The sequence below is a fragment of the Eriocheir sinensis genome, chromosome 2 (assembly GCF_024679095.1).
Source record: "Eriocheir sinensis breed Jianghai 21 chromosome 2, ASM2467909v1, whole genome shotgun sequence".
Lineage (NCBI taxonomy): Eukaryota > Metazoa > Arthropoda > Malacostraca > Decapoda > Varunidae > Eriocheir > Eriocheir sinensis.
This window is the reverse complement of record NC_066510.1, coordinates 26193207-26206692: the sequence shown is the minus strand read 5'-3', so window position 1 is coordinate 26206692 and position 13486 is coordinate 26193207. Positions and strand designations below refer to the sequence as shown.

Genomic DNA, 13486 nt, shown 5'->3' with positions numbered 1-13486 from the left:
GAGAAGGGAACCAGAGAGATATTGAAGGAGAAGTGGATAGAAAAAAGACTGAGAGTTGGAGAAAAAAAGTAGTGGTGGTTAAAAAAGGAAAGGAGTATAGGAGTTTGATGGAAAGGTGTTTGTGGTTAGGGAAATGAGGTTTAAGGGAGGCAAAGGAGGGAAAGTAAGGGAGAAGGGAGAGTTCATGGAAAAAAGACCAAGGAAAGAGGAAATGGAAATGAAAGGGTGTGTGAAAGAGAGAGAGAGAGAGAGAGTTTTTTTTAATTAAGGGAAAAGGGATTAGAGAGAAAAACTGTTACATAAAAAGGGATAAAAAATGAAAGACACGAATGATAGTGGAAAGAATGGAGAGAAATGACGTAGAATGGAAAGATTATAATTATTTGAAGATTATAAAGAGTAAGAAATGTTCACTGAAATATGAAGCGAAAGAATGGAAGAAAAAATAATAGTCAGATGGAAGAAGAGGGCATGGAAGGAGAAGAGAAGCCTTGTGGAGGTGGGAAATGAGAGGAAAGACGGGACTGGAAACGATGAAGGAGGGAATTCAAGAAACCGTAAAGATTCAAAGGATAAACAAACATAACTTAAAATCAGATGAAAGAAAAAGGCCGGACAGGAGCAGAGAAACCGTGAAGGAAGGAAGGATAGAACAGAAAGACGCTGGCCAAAAAATCTAATGAAGGATGTGAAATTGAAGGTACAGATTGTCAATGATAAAGGAAGATAGACAGTCGTATAAAAAAAAGAAGGAAAAGAGCAGAGAACCCGCGCGGTAGAAAGCACCGAAAAGAAAGATGCAGCTCAAGAAAAAGAAGGAAACAAGCAAAATTCAGATAAGGAAAGACAAGTCAGATTTAGGAAGGGTGTGAGAAAAGAGCAGATAAACCGTGAGGGGAAGAGAAATGGAAAGAAACGACGCTGATGTAAACGAAGGATGAAGGAAGAAGATAATGTATGAAAGAAAGTGGAAAGGATAAGGAAGATGAGGAGTCTGATGGAAGAAGAGAGAGGGAAAGGCAGATAAACCGTGAGAGAAAGAGACAAGGTAAGAAAGGACGCAGATGTTAACGAATAAAAAAGGAATAAGATAAGAAAATGGGAAGGGTATAAAGGAGGATAAGCAATACAACGGAAGAGAAAGAGACGTGAAACTGCAGAAGAAAGTATGAAAGTGAAGCATTGAAAGAAAATACTATGATGAAGCTGAAGAAAGGATTTAAGAGACGAAGAAAAGAAGGAGGAGATTATGAAGGATAGAGAAAGATAAACCAGAGTGAACTGAGCCGAAAATAAACCGGGATAAAATAGATGTTGTAAAGTGGATCATAGTTTCCCCTAATTTTTCTGAGTCCAAGTTTTAATGACTTTTTCATCGGAAGGCAATGAAAGTCCTCAAGGATGAAGGCCAGCGAAGTTTTTCTCCTTTTTTTTATATTTTCAGGTTTCATTTTCTTTCTTTTTTTTTAGCGACTGGTATCGTCGTAATCCCCGGGTGACGCTGTTGTTGTTGTTGATGTTGTTGTTGTTGTTGTTGTTGTTGTTGTTGTTGTTGTTGTTGTTGTTGTTGTTGTTGTTGTTGTTTACCTTGTTGCTCCTTTTGTTGTTTCTGATGTTGCTGTAGAAGTGTTGTTGCTGTCGTTGATTTTGCTGAGGTCGATGCTTCTGTTGGCGTTGATATTGTTGTTGTTGTTGCTGCTGCTGCTGTTGTTATTTTTGTTGTCGTCAGCATTAGTTTTTGTTGTGTAGGAGTTTTCGTTGTTGTTGTTTTATTGCTTCCGTGTTTTTTTTTTTTTTTTTTTTTTGCTGTCGTTTTTTTTTTTTTTTTGTTTGTTTGTTTGTTTTTGTTGTTGAAATTGCTATTGATGTTTTTTTTGGGGGGTGTGTGTGTTTAGTTTTGCAATTTGTCTCTATCTGGTTGTGGTTGTTGTTGTTGTTGTTGTTGTTGTTGTTGTTGTTTGCATCCCAATTTTCGTTTAAATTTCCATTCCAATGTTCGTTTGAATTTACACACAGATTTTCATATCTTTGGTCAATGCTCCAGTGTTCTTGTTGCGTGTCATCATACAAAACTTGATTTATGATGTGTATTTTTGTATTATAATGTGTATTCCTATTTTTACAAAACGCGTCAGCTTTAATTTTCCGACATGATGTAATTACCTCCGTGAGTCTAGCGAGTTTGTTTTTGTTCTCAGGGATCGAGGCCAGTAAATCGAATTAAAGAAGTTATCATAAAAAAAAAGTTGAAAACAAAGCAAAAATGATTAACAATAAAAAGAGTTTGTTATGCTGTACAAACTCCATTTAAAAATATCTTGAAGAGTACCACAATAATCTCAAACTACCTTAATATTAAATTACCTCACGATGTTCTGTCTTCTAATTTACCTTGTCTCCTCTTTCCCCTCTTGCACTCTGTCCGTCTCCGTCAGCCGTCGAGAAGTGAAAAAAAAAGAAGTTGGTAAATGAAAACACACCATCAATCCAGGTTGTAACACTGACCGCGTGCTTTATTTCAGACATATAAATGGGGAGTCGAACACAGGTACACGGAAACACACCTGTACAAGATGAGGGGGGCGGATGGGATAAGGGAGGGAAGATGGGGGGTGGGGGGGGGTAGAGAGACGGGGGGGAGAGAAAGAACAGACTACAAGAAAGGGTTGATAAACATAACTGACCCCGCGCTGTGATGATGGATGGTATGATAGTATTGATGATAGTGATGAATCGGCTCAGGTGTACACTAGCTCCCCAAAAGTATAGGTGTATTTTCTAGTCAAAACAGTTTGATACCAGCGACATCTTGACGTGAGAGTGCGGCGTTTCACGAGCTATCGTTTCGAGAGTCGTTCACCATCTGCACCGATACTTTTGGGGGCTTGAGTACACGGTGAAATTGAGATGATGCAGGATTCTCTTCCTTTCCATATGTTACTAAAGAAGGGCTCTCAAAATGCTATTACACACATAACTTTCACTTCTTCAGGTAGGTGGTACAGTTGTCTCTCAATCACCCATACACCCATATTAACTAAAGACTACCAAAATCAAGTCATTTAAACCCATAACTTAAAATTTCTTCAGGTATTTGGTACAGTTCTCTTAAAATCACTAAAGAAGTCATCAAGTCCATAACAAAAACTCACAATTAGATTTTTTTTAGGTAATTGGTGGTCCTGTTTCTTAGTTTCCTCCTTTTTCTAAACACAAGCTATTGGAATGAAGTACTTACAACTATTATTTCCATTTTTTTCGAGTAGTTGGTGTAGTTTTCTCTTACGATCTCAGGTACTAAATATGTGTCATCAAAGAGCATTGCAGATACATTTTCATCATGGTCTTTAGTATCAGTGTCAGTTCCCGTGTCTGAATGCTAGTGTGGGAGTCGTTGCGTGTGGTGCCTGTTATCCCGCTATTTCGGTGACGGCCTTGTGAGAGTGTACCTGGAACGTATTTGTGCGATAATGCCTTTAGCGACCTGTAGGGGAATCGATGTGAGATCTGTCCATTGCTCTTTGATGTCACCCTCCACAAACACACACATTCACACACACACATTCACACACACACATTCACACACACATTCACACACACACATTCACACACACACATTCACACACACACTCACACACACGCACATTCGTATATCCACACACAAATACACAAATACACACCAGGGAAGTCGCAGGTGACGGAGGTGATAACTGTGATGGGCGAGCATACCGAGTAGAGAGGATTGAAAGCATTATAAAACGATGAAATGCAACGGAATACTAACTTAAATGAACTCGATTATACAAATTAATATCGCTAAGATACTACAAGAAAAAAATGTCGAAGTGGAAAGCGTATACGACGTTATTTTTTTATTTGTGTAACATCAAAAAAAAATATTATTGTAGGCACTAAACGTAGAAAGATGTGGTTAGATTTTTTCCTCTTAAGCCCATTATTATTGACCTCGCCATCTTATAAGCGTTTCTCGTCCTCATAAATCTTTTTGCTGCTACGCTTCTTATTGTTACCAGAACCTAATTGATAAGAATATACGAAAACTAGGCAAACTACAGATCATTCCAGAAATTTAATCAGTCTGGTATTTTTTTCCCACGGGTATGATGCTTATTAAATTATTTGTGCGTTTCCTGGATGTCTGTAATTTTTTTTAAGTGAAGAGAAAGTCCTTGTTTGTCACATATTTTAAGTTTAAAGTAAAGTTTCTTCTTCTCCGAGCATTTATTTATTTACTCTGTTTTAGTCCGTCAGTCCGCTCCATTTAACCTTTACCTGGCCGGCAAAACATCCCTCAAGGTACAATTATAGACTTGCAGCCGTCCCTCAAACTATTAAAACCCTCGTTCGGCCGCCGCGGACTCGCCCGAAGCACCCCCTGAAAGAGCATCATTCCCTTAACGCAGTGCCGCTTAGACCCAAAGTTTGTGCTGTATGTGGCACCGCGGCCCTTCAGGATGCTCCCGCCCTCCCCCTTCACCCGCCCGACGCTGTGTATGTGTTGGGAAAGTATTAAAGCTTGCAATAAGGAGGTGTTAATGTAACCTTTGCCAGCATACCGACAACACACCATCTCATGCTTGTTCTCCTCCTCACTCACTCTCCTCCTCCTCCATTTTTTCTACATCAAAGGAGACAGTTCAAGGGCAAAAAAAAAAAAAGAAACAATAATGAAAAAAAAAAGCCCGCTACTCATCCTCATTCTCATCCTTAACCTTGTCCTCATCCTGTTTCTTGGTCTCTTCTTCCTTGTCATCCTCGTCCTTCTCCTCGTGTTCGTCCTCCTCCTCCTCCTCCTCCTCCTCCTCCTCCTCCTCCTCTCCCAATCAGTAATGCTGTATTTGCGAAACCGAGGAGGATGACGAATCTAAATTAAACGCCTCTCAAGTCCCAATACCCGCCATTAGCTCGATCGTCTCAGATTATTAGGTTCGCGGAGTTTATCTTAAAGCTTTTTTTTTCTAGCGTTTATTTATTTTTGATTCAGTTTTTTTTCTCGCGTTTGTTTAATCTGCGTTGTCATTTGCTCCCTTCTCCTCTCAAACGTTCTCTCATTCTCTCTCATCCACATGCTCTCCATTCTCATTTCTCTCCGTTTTTCTTTTCACTCTCTTCCCCTCTCTTCCCCTTTCCCTTCCCTTCTCTCAATCTCATCCACTATCACCACCCTTCACCGTCCATTCATCTCCTCTTTTCCCTTCTTCTTTGCTAGTGGTCCCTCAACTCCCTTCCCTTCACACCATCCCTCTCTATCACCATCCTTCTCCTTCCTTTCCCCTTATCCTTCCTAACTACTGCTCTCAATTCCCTTCCCTTCTCTAACCTTCACCCGTTCCCCATCCTCAAAGCGTCCCTTTTCACCTCTTCCCCTTCTCCTCCCTTCCTACCCCTTCCTCTTATCCTCCCGCACACTACCCTCAATTCCTGTCCCTTATCTAACCTCCATCCCTTTCCCCGTCCTCACCGCGTCCCTTTCCAACACCTTCCCTTTCTCCTAACTCTCCCTTCCCTCGCCTCCATCCTTTCCCTCGGCCTCACCGCGCACCTTTCCAACACCTTCCCTTTCCCCTCCCTTTCCCTTCCCTCGCCTACATCCCTTCCCTCGGCCTCACCGCGTCCCTTTCCCACATCTTCCCTCGTCTCCATCCCTTCCCTTCCTCTCTGCGTCCCTTCCCACCCTTTCCTTTGCCCGCCAACCCTCTCATCGCCGCCTTTCATCCCCTCACCATCGACAACAAGAGGAGGGAGCCCGGCTATCTGTTTACCTCCGAGGCCCCACTGTTAAGGCTGCCAACCGGGGGCGTAAACGAGTTAGTGTCAGCATAAGGCGAAGGAGTGGGAGCGGTGGTGGTGGGGGTGGTAGTGGGGTTGGGGGTGGTGGTAATATTAGTTGGTGGGAATGGTGGAATCTCGGTGGAGTGTGTGTGTGTGTGTTTGTGTTTGTGTGTGTGGAGGGAGGTGTGTGTGTGTGTGTGTGTGTGTGTGTGTGTGTGTGTGTGTGTGTGTTTATGGTTCAGGTTTCCATTCATGTACTTAAAAACTCACACACACACACACACACACACACACACAGGAAATACAACCTAAACATGATTAGAAAACGTAAACTAAGGCTTAACAAAAAAGAAAAATAGATGACATAGAACATGAGAGAGAGAGAGAGAAACACACACATAATGAACATGCAATGACAAACTTCAAGAAAGAAAATTATAAAGAAAAGAAAATTCATCAGTATACTGGAAGGAGAGTAAAACGAAAGAAAACACAAGAGTCTCCACACACACACACACACACACACACACACACACACACACACACACACACACACACACACACACACCGAAGGGGACGAACCTAGAAGTGAAGGGCAGGAACGTTCACCTTTACCCCCCACCACACACACACCTCTCCCCCTCCCCCCCTCCGCTACTGCCTCCCCCCTCCCCCGTTTACCTGCTCTCACACACCTGGACTCCTAATAAGGGTCCAAGGGTTCGAATCTATCTAGGGACGCAGGAAAGGGAATATGACCGTGACGTTAAGTGTTGATAAATTATAAAGAAATCTAATTCAGTTAATAATATGACAGGTTGTTTTCCATATGATAAAAGAGATTAACGAAAAGCGAAGAAAAAGCAGCCATAGTGATTATTAGTGTCCAGAGATTATTTGTTGTAAAAAAAAAAGTAATGTAGCACCTAGATATGAAAGTAAGCATTCCATAAAAAAAAAACATGAATTCTCACAAGGTTGTTTAAAAGGAAAATCGCTGAAGAACGGAAAAATGAAACTCATTAGTGTGTTACGAAGTGCTGGAAACGGGAAAGTTGTCGAAAAATATTAACATGATTTTTGAAAGGTCTATTAACGCTACGAAAAAGTAAGTTGCTGAAAAAATATTAACATTATTATTCTAAAGTCTGTATATATATATTAACTCTCAACTTCTATATTAATTATTTTTATAGGAGCAGTGAGTAGCGGGCTTTTTTTCATCATTGTCTCTTTTTTTTTTGCCCTTGAGGTGTTTCCTTTGCTGTAAAAAAGTAAATAATTAAAAAATGAATAAATAATGGCAATGAACATTTGAATTGAAGCCGTCCTGAGGGTGAATGGATCGTTTCTTTCAACTTTACGCGCATTTACTTTCCTAATGAAGCCTCGCGCTCTGAAAAGTACAGTTGAAAGCCTTGAGTACTTCCTATGACTCATATTTACCTCTGTACTTATTTCAACAGTGCATTAGATATATGAACAACTACATAGGAGTAAAAATGTATCGCTCTCATTTTCCCTCTCGCTCTGTGCACGGCAACATACGAATTACTCTTCTATGCGTATAATTTTCATTCGCGTGGCAAATTGAAGACCTAAAGATGTTGAGATTTCTTAAGATTGACTCGCATCAGTGAATGGCGGAAGGAATGAGGTAATTATACTTTCTTAGGACTTCGTTTCGTTTCTCAATCGCACCTTCGTTGACGGGGCCGAGGTTATTTTTGCTCCCATGTCGACTTTACCGTCTGACCTTTTTAACGCCTGACCTTTTTTACATTTTTTACCGTCTGACCTTACTTATTCACCGTCTGACCTTTTTACCTTTTTACCGTCTGACCTTTTTTCATATTTACCGTCTGACCTTTTTACCGTCTGACCTTTTTTTTTACATATTTACCGTTTGACCTTTTTACCGTCTGACCTTTTTTTTACATATTTACCGTCTGACCTTTTTACCATTTTACCGTCTGACCTTTTTTCCTTTTTACCGTCTGACTTTTTTTCCTTTTTTACCGTCTGACCTTTTTACCTTTTTACCATCTGACCTTTTTACCTATTTACCGTCTGACCTTTTTACTTTTTACCGTCTGACCTTTCTACCTTTTTACCGTCTAACCTTTTTACCGTCTGACCTTTTTACCGTCTGACCTTTCTATCTTTTTACCGTCTGACCTTTTTACCTTTTTACCGTCTGACCTTTTTTGTTACATAGATAGATAGATGGTTAGATAGATACATGGAAAGATATATGGAGAGATAAATAATAAAAAAAAACTTGCAAAACTATGTATATCGCAGAAATTAAAACAAAAAAAGAACTTAAACTAGATAGATAGTCTGATTTTTTTTTGTTACCTAAATAGATAGATGGATAGATAGATAGGTGGAAAGATAAATGGAGAGAAATAAAAAAAAAACTTGCAAAACAGTGTACATCGCAGAATTTATAACAAAAAAGAACTTAAACTAGATTGATTTACAGAACTAGATAGATAGATAGATAGATAGATAGATAAATAGATAGACAGATAGACAGATGGATAGATAGATAGATAGATAGATAGATAGATACAAACCATAACTAAACAATGTATATCGCAACACTTAAAACATAAAGAAAATAACTTAAACTGTATTGATGGGGGCAGGATGGAAACTTTACCAACCGTGCGCACTTTACAATGAAGCTCTTTATATGCACCCTCGGGATCAAATTTTCCCCGGAGATATTCATTCACCCGCCCCCACCATCACCATATTTTATTCCCATCCACATTCATGAACCCCTAGAGCTCTGTAGCACATTCCCTTCAACCACTCTGTTCACCTTCGTCTTTTTCAACCCTTTTCCGAAAACTGCTTGACATCGCTCGTCTTCATACGCTTCTGTTAGGTTCTCCTCTCTCTCTCTGATGGTCACCGCCTCCAGCCCCTTGTAGCTTTCATTCTTCAGCCTTCGTTTGGTCAGTCCCTCTCTCTAGCCCCTCCCTTTAGTTCCCTCTGTTCGGGTTCTTCAAGGATAACACTTCCACTTCCTTTCCATTATGTGGCTCCTCTCTTCCACCTCCCTTCATTCGCCTCTATTCCTCTTCCTTCCCTCCCTCTCTCTCTCTTCATGTTCCTACCTCTCTTCCACCTCCCTCCCATCATTCACCTCTATTACCTTTCCTTCCCACTCTTTCTTCTCTTCCACCTCCCTCCCACCAATCATTTATATTCCTCTTCCTTCCCACTCTCTCCATGTTCCTACCTCTCTTCCACCTTCTTTCCTTGATGAAGCCACCTTTCTTCCACCTTTGTCCCTTTATGTAGTTGCTTTTCTTCCACCTCCCTCTCTTCACACAGGCCCCCCTCTTCCACCTCCCTCTCACCGATCCTTCCTGTCAGCCCCATCGATCAATCCCTCACGCTGCCAAACCCTCGGAGCCGCAGCCCACCAGACGCAGGCAGCGCTGGTTTGTTTTCAGGCGCAATTGTTCCCCTGGGAGCTACATGCACTACCCCCTCTGACCCCTTTCTGAGAGGCGCCGGTGTGTGTGTGTGTGTGTGTGTGTGTGTGTGTGTGTGTGTGTGTGTGTGTGTGTGTGTGTGTGAGTGTTGCGGCTGTAGGTGGCAATGTGGTGTGTGATACTGACGTTATTTATGGTGGCCATGCAATTTACGGAACCAATAGCGGCTGTAGGGAGCGAGGGAGCGCGTGAGAGTGGCAGGAGAGAGAGGGCAGAGGGGGAGAGAGAAGAGAAAGACGGAGGGAAGGGAGATGGAGAGAGGGGGGGGAGAAGGAGAGGAGCAGGATATTCGTAGAGAAGACAGGGGCTGCGAGGGGGACGATCGGTAGGAAGGGGGGCATGGGAGCAAGTTGGTACAGGTAGAACAAGGTGGAAAGGAGGGGGGCAGAATGAGAGGCTGTGCAGCGTGAGCATGGCGGACACAGCGGCATTGCATGTACAGCTTGCTTTCTTCTGGCGCAAAAGGTGTGGCGAGGACGAGACGGGGGAACAGATCAGAGAGGGGAGGCGAAGATGGAAACAGATGGAGTGACGGTTAAGTTAAAGAAACCACGCACCTGCCCGAAGCACACCTACACTCTCACCTGCCCTAATCACACCTGTATACACCTTCCCCAACGGTATGCGGTCTCACCTGTATAGGCGTCGGATGAGCAGCGATGATACACACACAAACACTCGCACACAAACACACACACACACAAACACAAGCACAAACACACACGCGGGGCCATAAACCATAAATCCTGTTGTTCTAGCGCAGTCAAATGTGTACCAGTTTCTGATTTTATATTATTTTATGTCCGTTTTAGTGTCATTCGTTATCACTGTGAAATGAAACATGGGTAAGGGAGGGAGTGAAAGTGATAAGGGCGCGGGGGGCGGATGGGGTAGGTAGGACAGAATGGATAGAAGGGTAGAGCAGGGGGAGGAAGAGAGAGAATGGGAGGAAAAATGGGATGGGCATACATACATACATACATATTTCCTACCGTGGTATACGTATGTACAAGACTCGCCCATACACTCATACACAAATCAGAATATAGTGAACTAGAATATATATTGTTTAGCTGTTCGTGAGTAATAATGTATAGGAAGTCCTCTCTCCTTTTTCCTATATATATGTACATAGTTTTCTGATAAGGTTCCTCTCTCATTTTTGGCATCGAAGACAATATTTACAGTGATGTGATGAGTAAGTTAAGTTAGTCCGTCTCTTGCGCAGGAGGATGTGACGGTGGTGTTAGCCCGCAGCACCGTCACGTTTGAGAATCACCGTCACATTAAGTTTATTTATTAGTATGCTGTGTAGCCAGACCCAAATTCCACATACTCGACCCAGTGGTATTTAGAGAACCCATTGATCAGGCTTATGTATATTTTCCTGAAGTGGTCAATGGTATCAAAATCACTTCACTAGATGTCTTTCTCTTGTCCAGCATGTCTTGGTTAGCCGCTCCTCCTGATCCTCACTTCACCTGACAGACACTTCACTATAGTTCCAACTCGACACTTTTTGTTTTGCCTTTACACACGCCCCAAACCATACCTCCAAGATTTCCACACTTCACAACGATACATCATTTCGACACTGTTTTGTTTTCTTTTTCACACCTTTAAAGTTTTCACACACCTTCACATCGCTACAAACCCGACACACTTTTTTTTCTCCAACGCCTCTTAAGTTTTCACACACCTCCACTTCACTACGTAACCTCGACACTTGTTCTTACGCCAAGCCACTTCACGCCCGGTTTAAGTCCCTTCACGCACCGTCACTTCAGTACGTACACTTCCCTTCAAGCCAAGCCACGTCAGTTCTAAGTCACTTCAGTAAATAGACGTCACTTTTTAGTCCTTTCTCCCTGCACGCAGCCAACACCCGAGGCTCAGACAGGGCAGACAAGGCAGGCCACTTTAGGCACCTCGTAGCATTGGCGTTCCCCAAAACAAGAGAGAAATAAAAACTTGCAGCTCCACATTTCACAAACACACACAGACACAGAAATTGGTTATCGTGAGGCGCGCTGTGTTTGTCTGACGCTCGCCTCGACTCATATATGTATATACATACGAACACGCTTCCAGCAATAGTCAAGGCCACACCAGTATTTGTACGCGTGTTTGCTAACATTTGTATATGTGAACGCTTTGTGTCAGTCCACCGAAAGCTTCAAATACTGGATCCTTCCGATGGGCTGATTTTGCCTTCCCTTCGTCTGACCATGTTAACAGAGCCGAGCCGAGACGAGCCAAGCCTAACCGAACCAACCTGAACTGGAAGAAGCTAAATCGATTCGAGAACTGAGCCGAGTCCATCCAAGAGGAACACGCCCATGCCGGACAAGCCGAGGCGTAGACAGCCACCCCGCCATGCAAAGTCTTAATCGCTAGAATCACACAGAGCCTTGCCCCATCAGTTTCCCGGGATTATCGTAGACACGGCCTTGGACACACTCCCTCTGGCCCTTACAATCTGGCAGCGGAAAGCGAAGTCAGTCGATGCGCCGAGAAACAACGTCCTGGCGAGGGCTTGTTTCCGTCCCAGCCTGCCTTCTGGGCGTATCCCTGCTCTTGTTCCTTCCTTTGGCGAACGTCTTGAAGAGGTCCTCAAAGTCAAGGCCACGGTAATCAGAGAAAGAGAAAAATTGAGGGACAGGAAAAGAGGGTAAAGCAAAAGAGATCTCCCTCCAGCCATCTCCTTCCCCGCTCGCACACTCGCACACTTTTAGTCCCTTGAACCTCCTGCAGTGCTCCCCGCGGCATTTGTCCGCCAGAAGGTTGATTGGGTGGCAATTAGGCGATAGTCGATAAGAAGCGTCATCGTTCTTTTGATGCTGGAAACGGTCCACCTTGAGGTTTCTTTTAATAAACACACCTGTCCTAACTGCCCTTGAGAGGTGAAGTAAAATTGGCCGATTGAAAAATGCATCCATTGAAGGGCCAGCATCACGTAGGAAGGTCTCTAATTGCGCTGTTTCTTTCGCGTTTAAAGAGTAAAAGGACAAACTGAGTCAAGGTCATCATAGACTCGTGGGGATTTTTCTTGGTCCAGTGTATTGGTAGTTTAGGAAGTTTTTTTCTTTTTCTATCAGCGAAGCGAGATTCCAGCCGTCAGTCTTGATCACTTTTCCGGCCTCCGCTAACTTCCCCATTAACTCGGCTGTCTCCAGTTAACAAGATTAACAATTCTTTCCGGAGCTCGCTCTCTCGACCTCTTCCTCCTCCGAAGACTCATTCTCCTTCTTTTCCACTTCTTCCTTCTCCTCCAGTTCGACCAGTCATTCTCCGACTTTCTTGTCCTCTTCCTTCTCTTCCATCGTTGACCTCCTCCTCCTGCTCCTCCTCCTCCTACTAATTATTCTTCTCTTCCGCCCGCCTCCTCCTCCTCCTCCTCCTCCTCCTCCACCTCCTCCTCCTCCTTCTCCTCCACCTCCACCTCCTCCTCCCCAAGGCTGCATCGTCAAGTTTCTTAGAATGTTCTGAGGAGAATGCTTCTATTTTTTTTCCTTTTCTTCCCTCTCCTCTCCTCTTAAACACACACACACACACACACACACACACACACACACACACACACACGCACTGAAAACAGACTATTCACACCATCTGGAGAACCTTTTAGCTAACTGCTTGTAGGATGATGGAAATCTCAACTTCGTTCTCCTCCTCCCCCTCCCCCTCCACCTCATGCTCCTCCTCCTCTCCCTTCTCCTTTTGCTCCTCGTCTCATCCTTCTGCTCCTCCTACAGCTGTTCCATCACCACCTCACGAGGGGCGGCTGGCGGCGGCTCTCAGGGTCTCAGAGCGGGAAAGAGGCTTTTCGAGGACTGCGTGATGCCTTACCCACCCGCCAGCCTGGTCCGGAATCACACGAGTGCCGTTTACCTGGCTTAGCGCGGCCGTGGCTTACTCAGTTAGCTGTGGGCGTGGCGTAGAGGCTTACCATCCTTCTCTTTGGACTCAGGGACGCTCTGCGGCTTGTGTGTTAGTGTCTGAGAACGAAGCACTCCGTTTTACCGTACGTACCCCCATAACAAACATCACATACACGTAACGGTGTCCTCCAAGTGACTGGGTGAGACAGACGGGCTCTACTTGCTCCTGTAGTCGTGATGGGCGTTGATGTGTTACAAACGCTTGATTTGGAGACGCTGAAGCCCATGTAGAAGCGA

General features: G+C 43.6%; 1 protein-coding gene across 2 annotated transcripts in view; it reads right to left on the bottom strand.

The window, feature by feature from the left end:
* Positions 1-12773: 12773 nt before the first annotated feature.
* LOC127001843 (uncharacterized) overlaps positions 12774-13486 on the bottom strand; it is a 209402-nt gene continuing 208689 nt past the window's right edge. For both annotated transcript variants that reach the window (XM_050867040.1, XM_050867045.1), the window contains one exon: positions 12774-13486. This exon is cut by the window's right edge and continues 89 nt beyond it. In XM_050867040.1, the coding sequence (XP_050722997.1) occupies positions 13442-13486 (45 nt within the window). In that variant the 3' untranslated portion in view covers positions 12774-13441.